Genomic DNA, 22483 nt, shown 5'->3' on the forward strand with positions numbered 1-22483 from the left:
ACACTTAGGTTGCTTCCATGCCTTGGCTACTGTAAATAGGGCTGCTATCAACATTGGGGTGCATGTGTATTTTCAGAAAAATTAGAGTTTTCTCTGGATATATGCCCAGGAATAGGATTGCTGGATCATAAGTTAGCTCTATTTTTAGTTTTTAAGGAACCTCCATATTGTTCTCCATAGTGGCTGCACCAGTCTACATTCCTACCAACAGTGTAGGAGGGTTCCCTTTTCTCTACACCCTCTCCAGAATTTATTATTTGTAGACTCTTTGATGATGGCCATTCTGACAGGTGTGAGGTGATACCTCATTGTGGTTTTGATTTGCTAGAAATGTTGTGTTTTTTGTTTTTAGGCATTATTGGTATGTAGTTTATTTCTCTTCCTTAATCCATCTTGATATCACAACTATACCACCTTCATAAATGAAAAAGGACTGTTTCCTTCTTTCTCTCTGCTGTGAAACTATATCACGGGGATTGTTTTTCCTTGGAAGTTTTAAAAATTCATCTGTAAAACTATGTGAGCTCCAAGTTTACTGATTTATTCATGGTTTCTTAAGTTCCTTTTGCTTATTTATATGTGTGTTTTTGCCAGAAAATTACCCATTTAATTGAAATCTTTCCAGTTTCCTTATTTTACTTATAGTTTTGCTCTTATTTTACTTCCTTTTAATCTATATATTCTTGTTTTCATTTTTCCTTGATTAGACTTACCTCTGGCTTGCCTAGTTTATTGCTTTTTCTCTCTTCCAAAGAACCACCTTCTAGCCATTGTCTTTATTATTTCCTTCTTCCTGCTTCCCTTAGCCTTGTGTTTGTTGTTGTTATTTTAAATTTCCATATTAAATATCTAATTTTTATTTTCATTCTTCCTTGTTTTAGAATGTATCCATTTAAATCTGTTGAGTTACTATTTTAGCCTTTCAGGAAAATGAAACAACTGTGTTTTAGGGTTAATGTGCAGATAAATAATGTTTTAGGATGAACGTGCAAACAAATAATATTCTTTGGACTTTTTAGAATTTTGTATGGCCGAATGAAGAATAAAACTGGGAGTAAAACTCAGGGGAAATCTGCTTCTGGCACCCGCATGTCCATCATTCTGAGGTTCCTCGCTGGGAGCCAGCCTGAAGAGATCCAGATATTCTTAGACCTGCTGTTTGAACCTGTGAAGCACTTCAAGAATGGTAGCTATCAACTAGCTGCTGCTCTGCATGCGTGTTGTCTGCTCAGACCTCTGCTGTCTCAGGCTGTTTCCCACGCTCTCGGGCATCTTTCTAAGGGGGTCACTCTTCCTAATCTCGAAGGTGGTCTTTTTGCTGACACGCAGTTTTTTTAAAACTTTGATTGAATTAGGTGGAACTAACAAATGATCCTGAGGATTATCGTCATCCCTGTGCTAATAAGCCCCTGATTACAAAATGTGTATTTCTTGTTGTTATTGTACATTTAGGCCATTTGAAAAATGTTACTTATCTATAGACGATGAATAAGTTTCTCCTTAGAAGCTTAAAGCATGCTGCAGAATTAATCTTAATTGTCTTGGCATGTATTCATTCACTGAATCGTTCATCTGTTGCATAATGATTTGTTGAATACCTCCTGCACCCCAGACACTCTGTTGAATATAGAAAAATGAATATTTGTAATCTCTGCTCTCAACCTCACGGTCTAAACAGAGTGGATTAGTAAGTGTACACAATGAGCTGTGATGCTCTGTGGTATGTTCTCCAGTATGCGATCTTAGTAATTAATAGTGATAGTAATGGCTAACATTTACTGAGTTCCTACTTCATGCCAGACATTATGACAGGCCCTTTACATATAACTCAGTTGACTGTTAAAACGGCCACATTAGGTTTCAGTACTTGGTTGTCCCCATTTTATACATAAGGAAACTGAGGCTTAGAGAGGTAAGTGTTTTGCCCACGGTGAACCAGGTATTTGAACACAGATCTTCCCGACCATAGTACCTCTGCTCCAGTCTTAAAATTGCTTTGTTTTGGGCAAACACAGATATTTATTTATAGGGTAATGTGTTGCTTTCCCCCCCCACACCCTCGGGGGGTGGGGGAGGGGAGGGGATAATAGATATAGCTGTTAAAAGGTTTTCATTCAGTGTAATATGGCCCTGTAAAGGAAGCTGGCTGTAATGAATAGAAGAGTTTTTGTTCAGTGTTAATAGCCTCTGTTGTAAGAGGGTAGCTATTAATGATACCCTTATGGATAGACTGTTTTGGTGTATGAATCAGTAAGCTCATGATCTCATACCAGTTGGTTTGAAGTAAAGCTCAAGCAATAACAATTCAAGTCTTTTAAGTAAATTATGAAATCAGTATGGTACCTGTTTATAAAGGACCATTGTTTTATTTATTTATCAGGGGCTGCAAGAGAAATAAAACACTTGATTCTCAGCCTTAAAGGAGCTTATAATGTAACAAGACATTTTCCTTGAAACTGCTGAAGATAGCATAGTCCATGAAAGCTGAGAGGGAGAAAGTGTGTGGAAAGTTGATAGATGGAAGAAAACGGAATTCCTTAGGTTTTGAGGAATAGTATAAATAGGGTGAGAATTGGGCTTAGAAGCTTAGTTCTGTCACAAGTTTCTTACTTTCCTTTACTCCTCAGTTTCCTCATGTATAAAATGATAGTAGTAAAAGCTATCACATCTAGCTCATTGAATGTTGGGTAAGAATCAAAAGGAGAAAAAATACAAGTAAAGTACATTATCATCTGTAAATCATTGTAACAGTAGAAAATGCTGTATTATTGAGGGAAAGTGAAAGGAAGCTATAATTATAAATAGTAACAAACTAATATTTCCCTTCACATGCTATCTCTGTTTCACTAGGAGAGTGCCATTCTGCTGTCATTCAAGCAGTAGAAGGTTTGGATTTGTCTAAAGTTCTTCCTTTGGGTCGTCAGCACGGTATCTTAAATAGCCTTGAGATAGTATTAAAGAACATTAGTCATCTGATCAGTGCATACTTACCAAAGATTTTGCAGATACTGCTCTGCATGACCGCAACTGTATCCCACATCCTTGATCAACGAGAAAAGGTGAGAGAGATTCACTTTACACGCTTTCTTCTTGGGTAAAAGTCTGTGTCTTACTTGGGAAATTGGTTGGGGCCTGAATATCTAACATCCTTCTAGGTTAATTCTTTCTTATGTAAAGTATCTCTTTATTTATTTATTTTTAAAGTATTTTTCTTTCTTTTTTAAAATTTAATTTAATTGCTGTATTTATTTATTTTTGGCTGTGTTGGGTCCTCGTTGCTGCGCGTGGGCTTTCTCCAGTTGCGGCGAGAGGGAGCTACTCTTCATTGCAGTGCGTGGGCTTCTCACTGCAGTGGTTTCTCTTGTTGCGGAGCACAGGCTCTAGACGCGCGGGCTTCAGTAGTTGCGACGCGTGGGCTCAGTAGTTGTGACTCGTGGGCTCTAGAGTGCAGGCTCAGTAGTTGTGCCTCACGAGCTCTAGAGCGCAGGCTCAGTAGTTGTGGCTCACAGGCTTAGTTGTTCTGCGGCATGTGGGATCTTCCCAGACCAGGGCTCGAGCCCGTGTCCCCTGCATTGGCAGGTGGATTCTTAACCACTGCACCTCCAGGGAAGCCCAAGCATCTCTTTAAAATGGCCTTCCCTATAATGGGAATCTTCACTGTTATAAATATTTATGAATAGCTAGAAAATGCAGATTATAGCAAGCATCTATTTTAAAAGGAGGTGAAATGGTAGGGAGGGAGTTAGTTCTGTATACATCTCAGAACAGAGTCAGAGGTAGTTGAGCTGATGTGTCTTACATCTTAATTTCAGGAACCTAAAAGTGTAGGACATCTTCTAACTCTCATTTAATTCAAAGTGGTTGGAGAATGAATAGAATACTGTTAGCACTGTCCTTGTTATTTTGAGACAGAGTTTCCCAAACCTCTTTTAAAGGTAAATGCTTGCCTATTGTAAGTGCAGTGTTTTAAATAAAGGTAAGTAGCAAGATCAGGCAAGACAAGTCAGCTGGCTAACTGCCAGGAGGCTTCATGAGTTGGTGCTTAGGAAGTGTTTTCTGAATTATATTCAAGACAGTATATTTATGTTTTGTTGTATGTGGACATAAGTATACACATTGGAGTTTAGGGAAACTTAATGTTTTTATGGACTGACTGAAGGCTTGTTGGAGAAAATGGGACTTGAAGTGAAAACCCAGACTCAGATGTCTGCTGTCGATTCTCAGTTAATGACAAATAGGCACAGTTTTAATTGGCTAAAATTCATCTCATTTGTTTTAGGGATATGCCTGATGAACTGCCTCTCAAATACATAACTAAAAATTGACAGCCAAAGTTTTACACTGCTTTTTCAGGCTATGCATAGATATAAATCTGCTTTAGTAATGAAATAATATTCTCTGGTTAACAAGATCTACAGATTTAGAATATACCTTCCATTTTGGTAGGCACTATTTTATTTTCATCATTCTTTCATTCATTCCTTCAACAAATGTTAAATGAGCCCCTACTGTTTGTCAGGCACTGTACTAAGCATTGGGATGAAGCAGCAAACAAAAGTTCCTGTGCATTTAATTATACAGTAAATACTTATTTCACACCTGCTATCTCCCAGACATTGTTGTAGGTGGAGAACGAGATGGTAAGGACTCCGTATCTTGGGGAGAAGATTATAGATAAATACAAAGATAATCAGAATAATGCCAGATGGTAAGTTCTAAGAGGAAAGTAAACTCAGGAGGCTCCTCTGCAGACCTCTTAAAATCCTTCTCTGTGTCGCTGTCTCTTCTCCAGTACTCTGCTCTGTGACTTCTAGCCACCTTGGCCTCCCCAAGTCACACAACTGTCTCCTCATTTTAAGAAGATTGTTGAATTCTCCCTGGGCTCTTCCTTTCCACACCAAGGCCTGAAACTCTGCAGGCAGGAAGCCGGGGACTGTGTAGGACTCATCTCATCTGTTTCCCCTCTCTCGGGGATTACTGTCCTCTGTTGCCTGCTGTCCAGTGTCCAGAAATCATTGTTTCATATATTCTATTCAGCTTTTTAGTGTCTTGAGAGGGGAGGACAAAATCTGGTCCCTGTCACTTCATCTTGACGAGAAGCAGTAAAACCACGCGGAAGGAGCAGGCAGAGCAGTCCTCTGACTTAACACAGGGCTGGGAACAGCTCGTGTTCCCAGCAGCCAGAGCAGAACCTCATGAGACCTGGGGCATCAGGGAGCGTCCTTGGAAGGGGATTGCCTCAGTAGTGGAGCCAGGTTAGCCCAAGCATACAGGCTGCTATGACACCACTAACAAAGCTTAAGAAGATCAAACATTTTCCTAATAAATTAACTGCATCCCTGTTCAGAAACTTTTAGATGATTTAAATGAAACTAGAACTCACAGTGTCTGACATCTAGTCAGGTATTACCAGGCATGCAAAGAAAGGAAGATTTTGCCCATAATGAAGAGAAAAACCAATGGATAGAAGCAGACCCAGAAAGGACACAGGTAGTAGAATCAGACAAGGACATTAAAACAGCTGTTAGAAATACACTCCATATATTCACAGAAGTAGAGGAAAGCATGAGCATGTTAGGGAAAGACATGAAGCTGTAAAGAATTTAAAATGAGGGAGTGTGGTAGGAAGTGACCCATCTGGAGGTGGATGGGTGCTGCTCTTACTAGGGTGTTCAGGGCCACCTCTAAAGAGGTGATATTTGAGCTGATACCTCCCCAGACAATGGAAGAACATTTCAGGCAGAGAAAATGACTAGTAGTACAGAGTCCTGAGGTGGAACATTCTTGACACATCCTGAGAAGAGACAGGAGGCTGAGGTGGCTAGAGCACAAGGAGCGAGATGTGTAAGATGAGATCAGGAGGTGGGTAGGGGCTCGTAGGCTATGACGAGGAGCTGGATTTACTCTGAAGTGTGCTTGGAAACCTCTGAGAGGTTTGAAAGCAAGGGAATGATAAGGTCAGTTTGATGTTCCAAAACTTATCGCTTTGCTTGGTGGAAAGAGGCTGTGTAGGGCCAGGAGTGGAAGCTGAAAAGGGGTCTTAGAAGTTTTTCTGTCTGTGTTACATGAGAGCTTCAGGGCCATAGGGAGAATTGTGTGAGAATTTTAGTTTTTACCTTATAGTGAGGGATAGTGACTACCTATACATGGCTATGTTAAGTCATGAAACGTTACAGGTTGTATAAACCCTCCGTAAGTCCTCTGACTTTCTGGTTAACTTAGAAGACGTTACTCAGGAATGCAGCCTTTCTCCTGAGTCAACAATCAGTAACTCAAAGGATCATTTATGTAATTTCACAGTTCATTAGACAGTGAGGTGCTAGCCTTCCAGACACGTAGAGCTTTCTTTTCTGTTCTGTTCTTTTTTTTTTTTTTAATTCTTGGACAAGTCCAAGGAATTCCTTGAGGTTCTGTAATGGATTATTGCACGGTAATATGCTCAAGTGAGTTAAAGTTCTACATTTGTGTGTTTGAGCTAAGTTACACATTTACTTTCTTGTATCTCTCAGATCCTCCAGGGCATTGACTGACACTGAAATAGGTGTCTTGAGGGTTCTTGAGGGTCCTTATGGTTTGGGTTTGTTTTTGTTTTGTTTTGTTTTTGTACATTTAAGCAATGACGTACTTCGTAAATGTCCATAAACTCAGTCACATGGACTGTTCCTCTAGGAATTAAAGCCGCCAGTTGCTCATTTTCAGGATTTTTCTCCAGTTTACTCAACAGTTACTGAGAAGCCTGGGCAGCTGATTACAGAAGAGAAGAGTACATGCAGATCCTACTTGATTGGATGGGAATAGGGGAAAGGGCGGGGTCTGATTTGGTGTCATGTTTGCCAAGGTTGGTTTCTTACTACTCCGGGGGATCATGATACCATGCTTTTTCAAATATCCATAATAGTTTCTATTTTTCACCAAACATGATTTAGCAGATAATGAAAATATTGCCAGTAGAATTGAAGCAGAACAGAATGACTTGTAATTGTGTCACCTTCTTACGCTTGCCTGTCGTCTCCTCTCTTTGTAACTTGTATAATGAGATAATTAGCTAAAAGTGAATGTTAGAAACTTGATGCGTATGTGAACTATCATGATTCCTCAGACTTTTGCATAGCAAAGCAATGGCATCCTTGTTCATATTGTCTTGAATTTAAAATGTACAGTTTCAGAAAAGTAAAACAATGTAGAATACAAAGCAGCTGTTCCCACTGAGACTTTGTTTTTCCCTAAGGACACTGTGATTTTACTGGGCCTGATAATAGAATACATCTCACCACTTGGTTTTCTTAAGTATGCTTTCCCCTCTTGTTCAATAAGAAAAGCAATATGACTTACTCAGTTGGCGTTTCCATGTGGATCAGAGCTTCATAACAGGATCCCAGCTTGATTCTTCACCACCTGAGCAGGAGTGCCGCCCTGAGGAGTCAAGAATAAAAGCGATATCTTTTTAATAGAAGATCTTTATTTTACAGATACAGCTGAGGTTTATTAACCCACTGAAAAATTTAAGACGTCTTGGAATCAAAATGGTAACTGATATCTTTTTGGATTGGGAGTCCTATCAGTTCAGAACAGAAGAAATTGATGCTGTATTTCATGGTGCAGTTTGGCCCCAGGTAAAGCTTGATTTCTCTGTTCTGCCTGGATACCTTCTGCTTTTTCCTTTAATACTGCTTCACCAGCACAGTCTGCACCCAGCCACGAATGCTAATCCGGGTCTTTTCTTCCACATCAAGCCTTTCTTTGCTTCTGCAAGTTTTAGAACACTTTTCTTTGCCTCCACTACCACCTAAAGCTCCAGAGCTAGTTTCTCCAATACCATAGCGTTTATACTTAAGGCTAATTTGAATATGACTGTTGTCTCTTAAGCAAATGTAACCTAACTTTTGTAGCACCTCACATAGTATGCCTCTGGGTTTTGACAAGCATGAGGGAAAATACACAGGGTTTTTTCTTATTTCCTTGTTTGATTTCTCTGGTTGTCCCCACTTGGTGATGATAACTGGTGTAGTTACAGCTAAGACTGTAGGAGAGACTTGATGTTAGGAAAGATTTCTCGCTACTCAGTTTGTCCTTTAAATGTTTATCTCTTGGCTCTTTTATCCTCTGGTGTGATTTCTGTTCTTGTTCTGCTTTTCAGTTGTTTGCGTTTTTTCTACAATTCTGTGTATGCTCTTATTTTGTATTCTGTTTTTATTTTGTGTCCTAGATCAGCAGGCTTGGATCTGAGAGTCAGTATTCTCCTACTCCTCTGCTGAAGCTAATTAGTATCTGGTGCAGAAATGCAAGGTATAATCTTTTTTTTTTTTTTTTTTTGCCTTTAAAAAGGGCAGTGTTTTAGACTAACTGGTCAAGGGAACTAGTAATGTAATTTATGCTCTTTCCACACAGTGACCTACTTTCAGTGCAGTTAAAAAGAATAAGGCAGTTGAATCTCAAAACACATAGTTTGAAGAAAAATACAAGTTGCTAAATAATAGGTGTAGTGTGTTCCAGGAAAAATGCTTTTATATGTGTATGTATGTGTGTATAAATACAAAATGAAATAGAAAATGGATCAAGGCTACATGAGAAACAGTGTCACCATAACAAGTGGAGGTTTGGTGAGCTGGAGTGGGGAAGGGAGACTTTTCATGATATATCTTTGGAGTGTTTGAATTACTTATAACAATAAAAAAAGGAAAAAATAGATAAAGCAACATTTTGCAATTTAATATAAATTAAAATTGTAGAGTGTATATTATATCAAGACTTACACATTTTTAGCTATTTTTACAATTTCATTAAAACTTGAAAATTAGGGATTTCCCTGGCGGTCCAGTGATTAGGACTCTGTGCTTCCACTACAGCGGGCCCAGTTTCCATCCCTGGTTGGGGAACTAATATCCCTCAAGCTGTGTGGCATGGCCAAAAAAAAAAGAATTGAAAATTGAAAATCAGTAGTATTGGGGGGCTTCCCTGGTGGTGCAGTGGTTAAGAATCCACCTGCCAAAGCAGGGGACATGGGTTCGATCTCTGGTCCTGGAAGATCCCACATGCCACAGAGCAACTGGGCCCATGCTCCACAACTACTGAGCCTGTGCCCTAGAGCCCGTGAGCCACAACTACTGAGCCCACGCGCTGCAGCTACTGAAGGCCGTGTGCCTAGAGCCCATGCTCCTCAACAACAGAAGTCACCACAATGAGAAGCCCGCACACCGCAATGAAGAGTAGCCCCCGCTCGCCGCAACTAGAGAAAGCCTGCACACAGCAACAAAGACCCAGCGCAGCCAAAACTAAATAAATTTTTTAAAAAAGAAGAAAATTAGTAGTATTGGGATTGATATGGCTGTTCTTCCAATGTGTAGTGATTGTATCAGCAGTTTGATTTGACCTGGCAAAGGGAAAAACAGATGTGAAACACACTAGGTAGTTATATCATCACCCAAATATTACAATTTTGCATGTTTGCTTAAAAATAAAAGCTGATTTGTAATTCGCATTCTGTCATTTTCCCAGTTCCCACTTAAAAATTTCACAAGCTTTCTGGATTTTCTAGGTCATTGTCTTCTGTTCTTTGTAAAACTCCATCTAAATATGCATACAGCGCTAATGGTCACAAATCAGTATCCTTTTGTGGACATTATGAGCCATTTACAGAACCTTCATCTACTGATGGTTCAGAGATGCTGTGTTACAGACCAAATGAATATTTGCTGAAGAATGTGGGAACTTTCAGTAAAGTGGGGATGTGAGAAACCTATTTTGTTTATCTCAGTAATGGAAACAGACTTAATTTGCCCTGGTCTATTTTGAAGAACGAAAGATAGAATAAAAGAAAATGTGTTTATTATTGATTCGGTAATGTTAAAATCTTGGCATCAGTTTTTACAAAATTGGGATCATACCTTATAGCTAGCTTTTGATTTTGTTTTTTCCATGTAAATTATGTCACGAACGTTTCCCCGTGTCATTAAATAGTCTTCAAAAACAATACCTTGCCATTGGCTTCCTCAGGAAAGCCTGTTTTATGTTTACTGTCATAAAGGCTCTTTGCATTTATTTCCCAATTTGAGAAAGCAATTTCATATCTTGTTTTTTCATTGGACATTTATAAGCAGCACTTCATAGGCATACTTGAGAAATATTTTATAGTTGTGTCATTGTTATACAGATAAGCCATGAAGGACTTTCATCCAAGAAGACTTTACAGTAGTGACTTGGTTTAGGTATTAGTTGGGTCCTTACTCAAGTATAGATCACATCATTGGATGCCACCTCATTCTCTTCTACAAGTTCTCTCTCGTTGACAACGGAGATACAATATGTAAAGTATCTTGCTTGGTGCCTGCACGTACTATCCCCAGTATCTGTTGGACAAAGATGTATGAGTACAACCTCTTAGAACTTTTCTTTCAGTCTGTCAGGACTAAGTATGTTAAAGTGCTTGAGCTCTTTTTCCAGTGATGATGAATTGGTAAAGCCAAACTATTTGAATTTTTTCAGTTTGGCCTTCCTACTGATTGTTAGGATTGCATCTCTGGCTGTAAAACAATTGCTAGTTTGCCCGTGGCTGGAAAGCTTTTGTGTTCTCTACCTTTTTGGGTATCATTCGTGTGAGTCTTTCATTACCAGGGATGGATTCATCTCCCTCCCTTGACAAATTATCCTAATCTGAATGTTGCATATCCTAATTCAGCAAATATTTGTTTCGTCTGTGGTCTGTACTCCTAATTTTCACGTTGTAGTACATGGTTTTTATGTGAGCATATAAACATTCATATTCTAGAAGGCTTATAATTGAAAAATAGCCTGTCTTTAATACATTTCTTTTAGAACTAGGGCTTAGACTGCAGTTCACAGCTCAGGTCTATGACTTATTAGCTCATTAGCTTTAGACAGTTCTCAATTTCTTCATCTGTAATGTGGAGATAAGGATACCACCTTAACATAGAGATGTTGTGAGGATTAAATGAGAAATATACATAAAGTGCGTAGATAATATAATGGTTGTATGGTGCCTGGAATTATTATCCATCAAATTTTAGATTTTAAAGTAATTTCCCTTCTGAGTAATCTTATTAACATTCATATGCACACATACACATATATATTCATTAAACTCCATGAAAATTCATATGGAACGTGTTTTTAGAAATAAACATATTGAAAAAGAAGATGACTATTTTAGTGTTTTTTCTTGCAGATATTTCCCTTTCCTGGCTAAACAGAAACCTGGGCACCCGGAATGTGATATCCTGACCAATGTTTTTGCGATTCTCTCAGCAAAGAACCTCTCTGAAGCCACAGCTAGTATTGTGATGGAAATAGCCGATGACCTTCTTAGCCTTCCAGATTTTGAACCCACAGAAACAGTTTTGAGCTTACCTGTGACAGGATGTGTATACACAGAAAGTGCAGATGGTATGTAAGCTGTACAGAGCAAACAATTCTTATACTTCTGAGGTATCATTTGTGCCCTCAGAATGGAAAAGTTGATAGAATCTGACTCTTTTTATAACTTACTCTATTAAAAGAGTTTCTTTTCTCTAGGAATTAATACCAATTTATATAAGCTGAATTTTCTTTGCAGTAGGTAGAAATTCGGATTATTTACGCTCCAGAAAGCTCAACTATCCTTCAGGACATTATCAGATGATTTCCACTGTCATGTCTCTGAATTCTTACCATATTATCCTAACAGTTCTCTTACTACTACCCAAAATGGTTTAAATCCTCAAGGGTCTCATATAAAATTTTAATTTAGCTACTGATATAGATGTTTTGACTAAGAAGAAAGTTATTTAATATTTAGAGTTGAAATATATTAAATTTTCATGGTAATTGAGTGCTTTCCTTTTCTGTCATTAGGAAGATATTGTACAGTTAGCTTTTAAGAGCATAGTTAATTAAAATCAGTACATTTATCACTGTTTCAGAGTCTATCACGATAGGAGGACGATTAATTCTACCTCGTGTACCTGCAATTCTCCAGTATCTCAGCAAAACCACAATAAGTGCAGAAAAGGTGAAAAAGAAGAAGAATAGAGCACAAGTCAGTAAGGAACTGGGCATTCTTTCAAAGTAAGTGATACATTTGGTCCTTAAAAGATAACATTACCACCTGTAGTTTTAATTTTTTTAATTATGCTTGGTTTTTCATTTGTTTTAACAAGGTAATAAGCTAAAAAAGTTTTCAGTATTTTAAATGTCCTCCATTTTTAAGTTAATGTAGAATTCTCCTCTGCTGGAATAAACCTTTTATGACATCTGCCTTTATTTAATTATAAAAGATAACAGACTTTTCAAAATTCTAAGGTAGACTAATAGATTTGCCTGTTTATTAGCCTTTACGTATTTTGTTCAATTAAAATTTCGAGTTATGTGAGATCACATAGTTGTGATTTTTTTTTTAAGTGTGATTGGTAAAAATAATTTAAAAGAGCAGGTTGCTGTATTTGTTCTTTTAAGAATCAAGAAGATCTTGCAAGGGTTTTTAAAGATTCTCTTTAAAGATTCTCTCTATACTGCTAGACCTGGTAATATACAATTGTGATTTCTATAAAGTGCCTGGTTAGTGAATCTGAGTGCACAAAATGATTCTATCTTAAAATCTAAATTGTTACAGGACTTAGTTGTTGAAAGTTTATTTTTTCTGTTACTTTCAGCAACAAAAAAAATATGATATATTAGAATCTTCCAGGAACTTCTTTTAAATGTTTTATTTATACTAGTGTATTTCTAAGTTTTGCAGAACGGGAAACCATGGGAAATATACTTACTAAATTTTATCATAGGCTACGTGATAGTGAGAAGATGATGAGTGATTAGGCACCAGAAAGACTAGGTTTGAAAGACCTGCTCTGTGACATCAACTTCTCTGAGCCACAGTTTTCTCTGGGCAATGTGGGGTTAATAATGCCTACATTATAGGGCTGTTTTGGGAGTTATATGGAAATGTATATAAAACCTAAAACAAGTCTTAGCACTTAAAATGTTGTTTCCTTGCGAAATAAGTAATTATCAATTACTAATTATAGGATTGGAGTTTACTATAACCCACCTACACAATCAGATATTACAAAAGCAATAGAATAGTAGCCACCAACCTGAAGTTGGAGGGAAATAAGAGGGGGCACTGCTAAATAACTGAGTTAAGCTTTTTACATATACACACATACTTAAAAGCTACCTGGGTCTTTCATCACTGAATTTTTTTTACGAAAAGTTTAACTTGGAGAAATACTCTTAACTTATATATCTTCCTTACATATTCCATTTTTTTTTCCTTCTCCAGGATCAGCAAGTTTATGAAAGAAAAAGAACAAAGTTCTCTGCTCATTACACTGCTCCTGCCTTTCCTCCACCGTGGCAATATTGCTCAGGCATGAATTCACAGCACATTTATTTGTCTTTGAAGTGGCACTTTATTTTTAGGTTTATTTGTAAACAATAATTTTATTGGTTAGATTCTGTGATGTATTTATCCCAGAGTATTTGTGAAAAGACTTCATACAGAAACATAAAATTGAAAACAGAGGAGAAAACTGGGGACAGAAAGAGGAATGGGGGCAGGCGAGAAGGTGGAGACCTCATCATCTACCGTTACAGTAAAAGTCTCAAACCCTTTATTTTCCTTTGTTTAGCTTCTAATCCATTTCAGGATTTTTTCCCCTCTCTGACTTTGATCAATAACAAATCTGCAACCTGAGACACGCATTGATCTTAAATATGGTGACAGTGGCAAACTGAATGAAAAGTCACTGTTTTAATATTCAGGCATAGTTTAGAGTTTCTGATGTGATTTTCAAACCATAGTTCAGTCTTGATTAAAAGAGTCTTCCCATTTTGCACACTCATTTATAAGGCCTTAGGAGTTGTACTGAATGACTCCTACTCTATAGTAATTCAGTTTAGAAGACCACAGATTTGTGAACGACCAGAAGTGTGTATTTTTCCTCAGCAAGTTCATTTTTCTTGGCTCTTTAGCTAGAAAATAGAAGAAATTATTTTTCAAAACCATGCATATTTCCTATTAGAATTAAAGGAAGAAACTGTTAATGGACACTATTACAGGTTTTTGGTTAAGTTAAAATGCTAAGAACTTTTAAAAGACTAAGAAATAACTTTTCTAAGTACTACTACTTTTACTTCTTATTTATACTTATTTGTTTTCTGTGCTATAATATATTAAAGCCAATTTGACCAGTTTTATAAATTACTGAAATATGATTTCTCTCAATATTTTTTCTTAAGGATACAGAGGTTGACATTCTGGTGACAGTACAAAACCTGTTGAAACATTGTCTGGAGCCTACGAGCTTCCTCAAGCCTCTAGCAAAACTCTTCTCAGTTATTAAGAACAAGTTGTCAAGACAGTTGCTTTGTACAGTTTTCCAGGTCTGTAATACTCATTTTTACCCCAGAATCACCCCTTTTTCAAAAGATAACTATGATGTGGAATGCATATTAGCAGTTTGCTTGGTGCTGATATGACGTTTCCATATATATTTGAGTGTGGCAGGGAGTCAGAGGGAGGCAGGCAGACAAGTTAAGGTTTTATTCACTAATAATATACTGCTTTCATTTCTTTTAGACTCTTTCTGATTTTGATAGTGGATTAAAATATATTACTGATGTTGTCAAGGTAAGAAAGAAAATCTTATGTCTCTTTTGCTTCCAAAGTATTATTATTCCTTATTTAAAATTTATATACCTTCATTTATATGGTTTCAATGGCATTTCTCATAGCTTAACGCCTTTGATCAAAGACATCTTGATGATATCAACTTTGATGTTCGCTTCTCAGCGTTCCAGACCATCACCTCTTATATTAAAGAGATGCAAACCATGGACGTTAACTACCTAATTCCTGTTATGCATAATTGTTTCTATAACATGGAGGTAGGTTTTTATAACAAAAATTTATGAATTTTTTTTATTGTTTTGATAATATGACTAAATGACCTAATTTGGTTTGGAGGGGGATGGGATTTTTAATATAAAATTTCTTTTAGTTGTAGAATATTTTGTTTGGCAAAGACCATACTGTTATGCTCATGATTTGAAAGGCAGACATTTTGAATGAAATAATATATGTGGAAGCACTGTGAAAAGTCGAAAAGCTGTGTGTTAGAATAGGAAAATCCACAGAGACAGAAAGTAAATTAGTGGTTAGCAGGGGCGGTGAGGGGCGGGAAGAATGGAGAGAGTGACTTCTAATGGGTTTCCTTTGGGGGTGATGAAAATGTTCTGAAATTAGATAGTGGTGACGGTTGTAAATTCTTCTGAATATACTGAAAACCATTGAATTGTACAATAAAAGGGTGAATTTCATAGTGTGTCAGTTAAATATCAATTTTTTAAGTTATGTAACTATATTATTTAAGTTTGCCCTCTTTTATTGATATAGTAGAAATAAAAGGGGTTTGCAACTATATTAAGTGCCATGTTGCTAAAATGAATTAAAACTCAAAAATGTGGAAAATGAAACCCTTGGTTAATAGTTAACTATGTAGTGACATCAGTAATCTTTTTGTGGCATTTTATAGTTGTTCATCTGATATTAAGGATTAAGTAATATAGGAAAAAGTAATCTCCCCATTTGGGCTCATTCTTCATATATCTTATCAAATTTTAACATGAGGGATCCTGAATCACTGCCTGGTTGGCTGAGTTGGGAATACTTTCTCTACACTCACAACCTGCATTCCTTAAACCAGGAACTCTGAAGCAGCTAACCAGAATTATACCAGCCAACTGTGTCACTGTAAGTGATCACCTGATTTTGAATATTGAAAACTGGCTTTAGTGAACCTTTTGTTCTGTTTGCTTTGAGAAATAAAGCTAATTAAAAAGTACATCTCTACATCAACTATACTTCAATAAAAAATGAAAAAAAGAAAAAGAAAAAAAAATCCATGATGGATAAAATACCAAATTTCTAAATAAAGGCAAAATCAGTAATATAAAAATAGTACATCTCATAGTATTTTCTGAAATTACTGACACTTCTCAGTAAGCATGACTTTTCAAAGTCGCTTACTGTATTCCTCACAACCCTATGTTTGGTTCTTCCTTAAGTGTGAAGTACCTGTGGGACATTTCTTAGTAGAGAGTTTTATACAGAACAGTGACTAAATATTATAAACTCTTTCATTGGGAAATAATATTCAACATTATAGTTATTATACAGAATAATTTGGGTTTTTTCCTGTGTCCAGTTAGGAGACATGTCTTTAAGTGATAATGCAAGCATGTGCTTGATGAATATCATCAAAAGGCTTGCTGCTTTGAATGTCACAGAGAAAGAATATAGAGAAATCATTCATCGTTCACTCCTGGAGAGATTGAGGAAAGGATTGAAGAGCCAGACGGAGGTATTGGGGTTTGCAATTACGTACTACTATCTGTGGGTTTTGTTTTTGTTTTTCCCTACTTCTGCTGTAGTTGTGTAGAAAAGCAGTCAGGCTTAGTACACTTAATCAAAATACTTGATTGTATAAATATTCAGCAAACTTTTAACAGGGGAGTAGGAACGGAGAAGAGGGCAGTCACTTCTGATTTTATACAGTTTGTTGTTTCCGTGGGAATGTTTTACTTTATAAAAAATTGTGATGACTTTTTTGGTGTTTCTTTGTATTACCTAAGAAGCAAATTCTTTTTAAAATTAAAAAAAAATTTTTTTTCTCAACTCGATGTTTGCAGAGTATTCAACAAGATTATACCACGCTGCTTTCCTGTTTAATTCAAACCTTTCCAGATCAACCAGAATTTAAAGACTTGGTACAGCTAACTGATTGCCATGATCCAGAAATGGACTTCTTTGAGAATATGAAGCACATTCAGGTAGAAGACAATTCTTCTTTCTTTTTCTTGTCTATAAACAAGTGTTTCAAACCGTTCTGTCTCATTTAAAAAGATATATTTTAGGGAATTCCCTGGCTGTCCGGTGGTTAGGACTCCGCACTTTCACTGCCAAGGGCTGGGGTTCAGTCCCTGGTCGGGGATCTAAGACTCCACAAGCCACACGGTGCGGCAAAAAAAAAAAAAAAGGAAAAGGAAAAAAAAGAAAAAGATATATTTTAATTTTCCAAAAAGTTCTGAGCTTCTCATTCCTTGGTCTTTGTGATCATCAGATTTGCATAGGAGATGATTGTTTCCTGGGGTCTGATTTCCTCAGTGGTATCACAAACCACAATAATAGTGTCACCTTTCCCTGCCATTTCCTAAGAAGTTGCTCTAGGATCCATTGGTAAAGAAATACTATGGATTATGTCTCTGAAAGCAAATCAAGGCACAAGTGTTTGCTCATGTAACACATGGACTGTATTTCACTCTTTTAATCTTTTCATGGAAGAGGAACATGATACTGAAATGGAGCTGGTTGTAGGTGAGATTATTCAGTGACTAATTCATATTTTATCTGACTCGTAGATCCACAGAAGAGCAAGAGCCTTGAAGAAATTGGCAAAACAACTAATGGAAGGCAAAATTGTGCTGTCTTCTAAATCTCTTCAGAATTACATCATGCCTTATGCCATGGCTCCAATTTTTGATGAGAAAATGATCAAGGTAGGGCTTTAGATCTAGAAACCAGTAAGCTTCTCCTTGTACCATGACACACTTTTCCAAACTGTAGATGGGGTTGGTGGCATCCATACTGATGTTGTCACCATAATTACAGTCCTAGAATAGTTCTAAAGCCCTTAAAATTGTGCCTGGCACTTGCTCTAAATATGGTGGCTATTATTAGCTCACAAAGGCCAACCACAAAATGTTTCCTCGCTTAGAAATGATCACATTACTAAGATGGCATACTATTATTTTTGTATCATAGGCCTTAATTCTCATTGTTTTCCCAAATGGCTCATAAGAAATGAAATAAAACAACAGCTGCCTTTTCTTTAGCTCTATACCAGGTACAGACACAATACTAAGTACTTTAATATGTAATCTGATTTCATCCTCACAACAACTCAACCCTATGGGGTAGGGACTGTTATCATTGTTTTATAGGGGAGTAAACTGAGAATATGTGAGCACTTTCTCAGAAACATAGAGTCAGAACTGGTATTTGAACTCAGAACGTCTTCACTTTTATACCTCATAGTGCGTAAGAACAGTGCCTGGCACATGGTAAAGACTTGATAAATATTTAAGTCTAACTGAGATAATATCAGGATTTGTGACTTGAATTTATACTGTTGATTATATGATCTTGTTCAAGGATAGGTTTCCTCTATTATTTCCGGATATTGGAAAAATTTTTAAGAATTTCTAAAGTGGATAAAAGAATGCATCCCTAAATTCCAGTTTGAAGAGCCAGTAAGCAGCTCAGAGTTAGATGGCAGTAAAATAGGAAAGAGGTGTAGATAAAAAAAATAAATTATATTTAGCTTTAATTGGTATTGTTATGGTATACCTTTCTACAGTCTTTTATTTTTAACCTATTTGTTATTTTACTTTTAAAGTTGGTTTCTTGTAGGTAGCATATAGCTGAATCTTGCTTTTTTTAATCCAATCTGACAGTTTCTGCCTTTTAATTGGTTTTAGACCATTTGCATTTAATATGATTATTAATATGGTTGGGTTTAAAGCTATGATCTTGTTATTTATTCTGCATTTGTTCTGTTTTTCCCTTTCCTCCTTTTCTTCTTCTATTGGATTAACTGGATATCCTTTAATGATTTTATTTTATCTCCATTGGCTTATTAGCTATCTTTGTACTATTTTTTTTCCATAAGTTTTACCTGTATGTTAGTTTTAAACCACACAATACACTGTTGTTGTTTTGGCTTCAAACCATCAATTATCTTTTAAAGAGATCCTTAAAACTAAAGAAAAGATCTTTTGTATTTGCTTCCATATTAGATCAGCAATTTCCAGTGCTCTTCATTCCTTTGTGTAGATGCAAATACTCATCCTGTATCATTTTACTTTTGACAGGAAGACTTTCTTTAAATTTTTTGTAGTGCAGGTCTACTGGTAATGGATTCCTTCAGCTTTTGTTTGTCCTTTCTCATCTTTGTTTTTGAAAGATAATGTTTCTAGGTATGGAATTTAATTTCACAGGTTTTGAGGTTTTTCCCAGTACTTTAAAGATACTACTCTACTGATTTCTGGTTTATATTGTCTCTAAAGGAAGTCATTCTTTGTTCCTCTGAGTGGAATATATCTTTTTCTTTTCCTGGCTGGCTTTAAAATTTTCTCTTTATCACTGACTTTAAGCCATTAAATTATGATGTGCCTTAGTGTCTTGTGCTTGGGGTTTGTTGAGCTTCTTGGATCTATAGATTTATAGTGTTTGTCAAACTTTGAAATTTTGGGCCATTACTTCTTCAAAGATATTTTTGGTTCCCGTTCTTGACTTTGGAGATTCCATTGTATTCCATTCCAAGTTGTCCCATAACTCACTGACACTCTTTTTTTAAATAGTCTTTCTTTTTTCCCTTCTGGGTTTCATTTTGTTTCATTTTTCTATTAACAAGTCTTCAACTTCACTAATCTTTTCTTCTGCTCTGGCTAATCTACTTTTAATCCCATCCAGTGTATCTTTCCTCAGAATTGTCTTTTCCATCTCTAAAAGTTCAATTTGGGCCTTTTTCTTACATGTCTCTCCTTAACATGCCCATGCTTTCCTTTCCCTTCTTGATCGAATGGAATATATCAATAATTATGTCAGTTGTTTTAATATCTGTGTCTACTATTAAGTCTGTATCATCTGTGTCATTTCTGTTTCCATTTCGATGGGTTGATTTTTCTTCTCATTAGAGTTATTTTCTGCTTCTTTGTATGCCTTGTAGCTATCTTTCAGATGCCAGACATTGTGAATGTGACTTTGCTGGATGCTGGATGTTTTTGTATTTAAGTGTTCCTGAGAATTTTTTTCAGATGCAGTTGGGCTACTTGTGAGTAGTCTGGTCCTTTTTCTTTTTTATATTTATTTATTTATTTATTTTGGGCTGTGTTGGGTCTTTGTTGCTGCACGCGGGCTTTCTCTAGTTGTGGTGAGCAGGGGCTACTCTTCGTTGCGGTGCACTGGCTTATGATTACGGTGGCTTCTCCTGTTGTGGAGCATGGGCTCTAGGCAAGTGGGCTTCAGTAGTTGTGGCACGTGGGCTCAGTAGTTGTGGCTCACGGGCTCTCTTAGGGTGCAGGCTCAGTAGTTGTGGTGCACAGGCTTAGTTGCTCCACGGCATGTGGGATCTTCCCAGACCAGGACTCGAACCCATGTCCCCTGCATTGGCAGGCGGATTCTTAACCACTGTGCCACGAGGGAAGTCCTGTCTGGTCCTTTTGAGGCTCGCTTTTAAGCTCTGTTAGGCACAAGCAGCCTTTAGTATGGTGCTTACTTGAACCTACCACTGAGGCACTAACTTTCTGAGTACCTGAATACCTAATGCTTCATGTATCATGAGGTTTTTTTACTCTGGCTGATAGGAACATGATCTATTCTCATCCCTGTGTGGTCTTAGATGAGTGTTTCATCTTTTCCTTTTTGGTGGTTCTTTCCCTGTCTCCTCCTTACTCGTGTGTACTGATCAGTTCTCAGCTGAAGCTTAAGGAGCTCTTTCTCTGGGCAGCTTTTCTCTGTGTAGCTCTCTTCTGTCTGGTTCTGTCCTGAGGACTCTAGCTCCACAGCCTCAACTCTGCCCCCTTAACTCAGGGAGACATGGGGCCCTTTTTGGGTTTCTTCTCATGTGCTGTGACCTGACAGTTATCCCCACACAATGAATTGGGGTAACTATACGGCTCATTTCATTTGTTTCCTTTCTCTCAGGAGTCACTGTCCTGCACTATTTGATGTCCAAAGTCTGAAAACTGTTTCATATATTTTTGTCTACTTTTCTGGTTTAAGGTGTGAGGGTAAATCCAGCTCCTGTTCTCCGTTGTGGTCTGAAAGAGCTATCTCCGTTGCATCGTACTTACGAATGCTCAGCGGTGCAACCTGTAGTTGATTCTGACATTTGTCAACTTTTACACATGGAATTTACTTCATTCAGTCTGTAGGCTTGAACCAATCAGGGAGGTCTGAGTGGAATAGAAAACAAAATGTGTTAATATCCTTTAATGGGAGGAAGATGTCATTCCTTTCATTGACAGCATCTTTTCCTAGAGCTCGGGGAAAACAATGGAGTATAATTTGGGCGTTCTTTCCTTTCTATAATTGCTGATCACCTACTGTCTAAGCTTTTTAATGCACCAAGTTAGCTGTGTACTTTATTTGCAAATGCTTACTGATGCTCTTGATTTGTTTTACAGCATGAAAATATAACCATTGCTGCCACAGAGGTTATTGGAGCTATTTGCAAACATCTCTCTTGGTCGGCATATATATATTACTTGAAACATTTCATTCATGTCTTACAGGCGGGACAGATCAATCAAAAGTTGGGTGTCAGGTATGGTCAAACTGCTTATTTTTGTTTTGTTGTTAAAATGTAAAGTTTGGATTATTTTCTGAAACAACCTTTGTACAATCTCAGTTTACTTTTACCTTGTATCAATGAGGTGATACTAAGACTTGTTAAACTGAAAAAATACCTAAGACTGGTAAAAATAATTTAATGTTTATAAGTCTTTAACTTTCCTCTCTTTTTAATAGTCAAGTGATATTATTAATCAAATGAACATTTCTGTGAAAATTTTTTTAACAGTTTGCTAGTGATAGTGTTAGAAGCATTCCACTTTGACCACAAAACTCTGGAAGAACAAATGAGGAAACTTCAGAGGGAAGAGAGTAAGTTTTTTAAACTTTCTTAAACTAGATTTCCTTCCTATCCTTGGATACTTCATGATCATGAATTAAAGATAGCAAAATTCAATTTACTCCCTTTTTCTGCTCTTGTAGCAGTGACCAGTGAATGAGTCAGGAGGAAGTTAAAATGAATGGTTTGAGTATTTTTGTAAAAAACTTATTTAACAGCAGAGAAGTCCAGACTAAACTGTATGGGTGAAAAAAATCTGACCTGTAGATTATTCACACAGAAATTCAATTCTATCACCTTGATGTGTAGAAAGAATGTTAAGCAGTGAATGCAAAGAAAGTCTAAGAATTAAAACTTAGAGCAACAGTTAATGAAATATAAAGTAGATAAAACAGAAAGGATCATCAAAAATAAAAATCAGTCTTTGAAAAGATCATAAATTGGCAAACCTCTGACAAGATTGACCAATGACAATAGAAGGCATAATAAATACTAGGAATTTTAAAAGATCACAATTAAATGAAAAAGGTAAAATAACATTGTGATCTTTGCACTTATAAATTTGAATACTTGGGTGAAATGTTCAAATTCTTAGAAAAATAAAATACAAAAACTGACTTTAGAAGAAATAGAAAATCTGAATAGATCTCTAATGATTAAAGAAATTGAATCTGTAGTTAAAAATTTTCTTCTGATGAAAATACCAGGTCCAGACTGTTTTATAGGCAAGTTTTACAAACACTCAAGAAATAGATCATTTCAACCTTATATCAGCTATTTCAGGTGACTGAAAAAGT

The 22483-nt window shown here is 36.7% G+C and overlaps 1 protein-coding gene across 1 annotated transcript in view; it reads left to right on the forward strand.

The window, feature by feature from the left end:
* Nucleotides 1-22483, forward strand: part of UTP20 (UTP20 small subunit processome component) — a 94599-nt gene that overhangs the window by 46075 nt on the left and 26041 nt on the right. The window contains exons 26-40 of the mRNA XM_082850109.1: nt 1020-1186; nt 2851-3059; nt 7470-7613; nt 8207-8286; nt 11183-11400; nt 11916-12060; nt 13274-13361; nt 14233-14376; nt 14573-14623; nt 14728-14880; nt 16200-16355; nt 16684-16824; nt 17413-17550; nt 21241-21380; nt 21636-21718. Of these exons, the coding sequence (XP_082706235.1) occupies nt 1020-1186; nt 2851-3059; nt 7470-7613; nt 8207-8286; nt 11183-11400; nt 11916-12060; nt 13274-13361; nt 14233-14376; nt 14573-14623; nt 14728-14880; nt 16200-16355; nt 16684-16824; nt 17413-17550; nt 21241-21380; nt 21636-21718 (2057 nt within the window). The remainder of the gene's footprint in view (nt 1-1019; nt 1187-2850; nt 3060-7469; nt 7614-8206; nt 8287-11182; nt 11401-11915; nt 12061-13273; nt 13362-14232; nt 14377-14572; nt 14624-14727; nt 14881-16199; nt 16356-16683; nt 16825-17412; nt 17551-21240; nt 21381-21635; nt 21719-22483) is intronic.

Source organism: Leucopleurus acutus (assembly GCF_964270905.1).
Source record: "Leucopleurus acutus genome assembly, chromosome: 11".
In the NCBI taxonomy this organism is placed as follows: domain Eukaryota; kingdom Metazoa; phylum Chordata; class Mammalia; order Artiodactyla; family Delphinidae; genus Leucopleurus; species Leucopleurus acutus.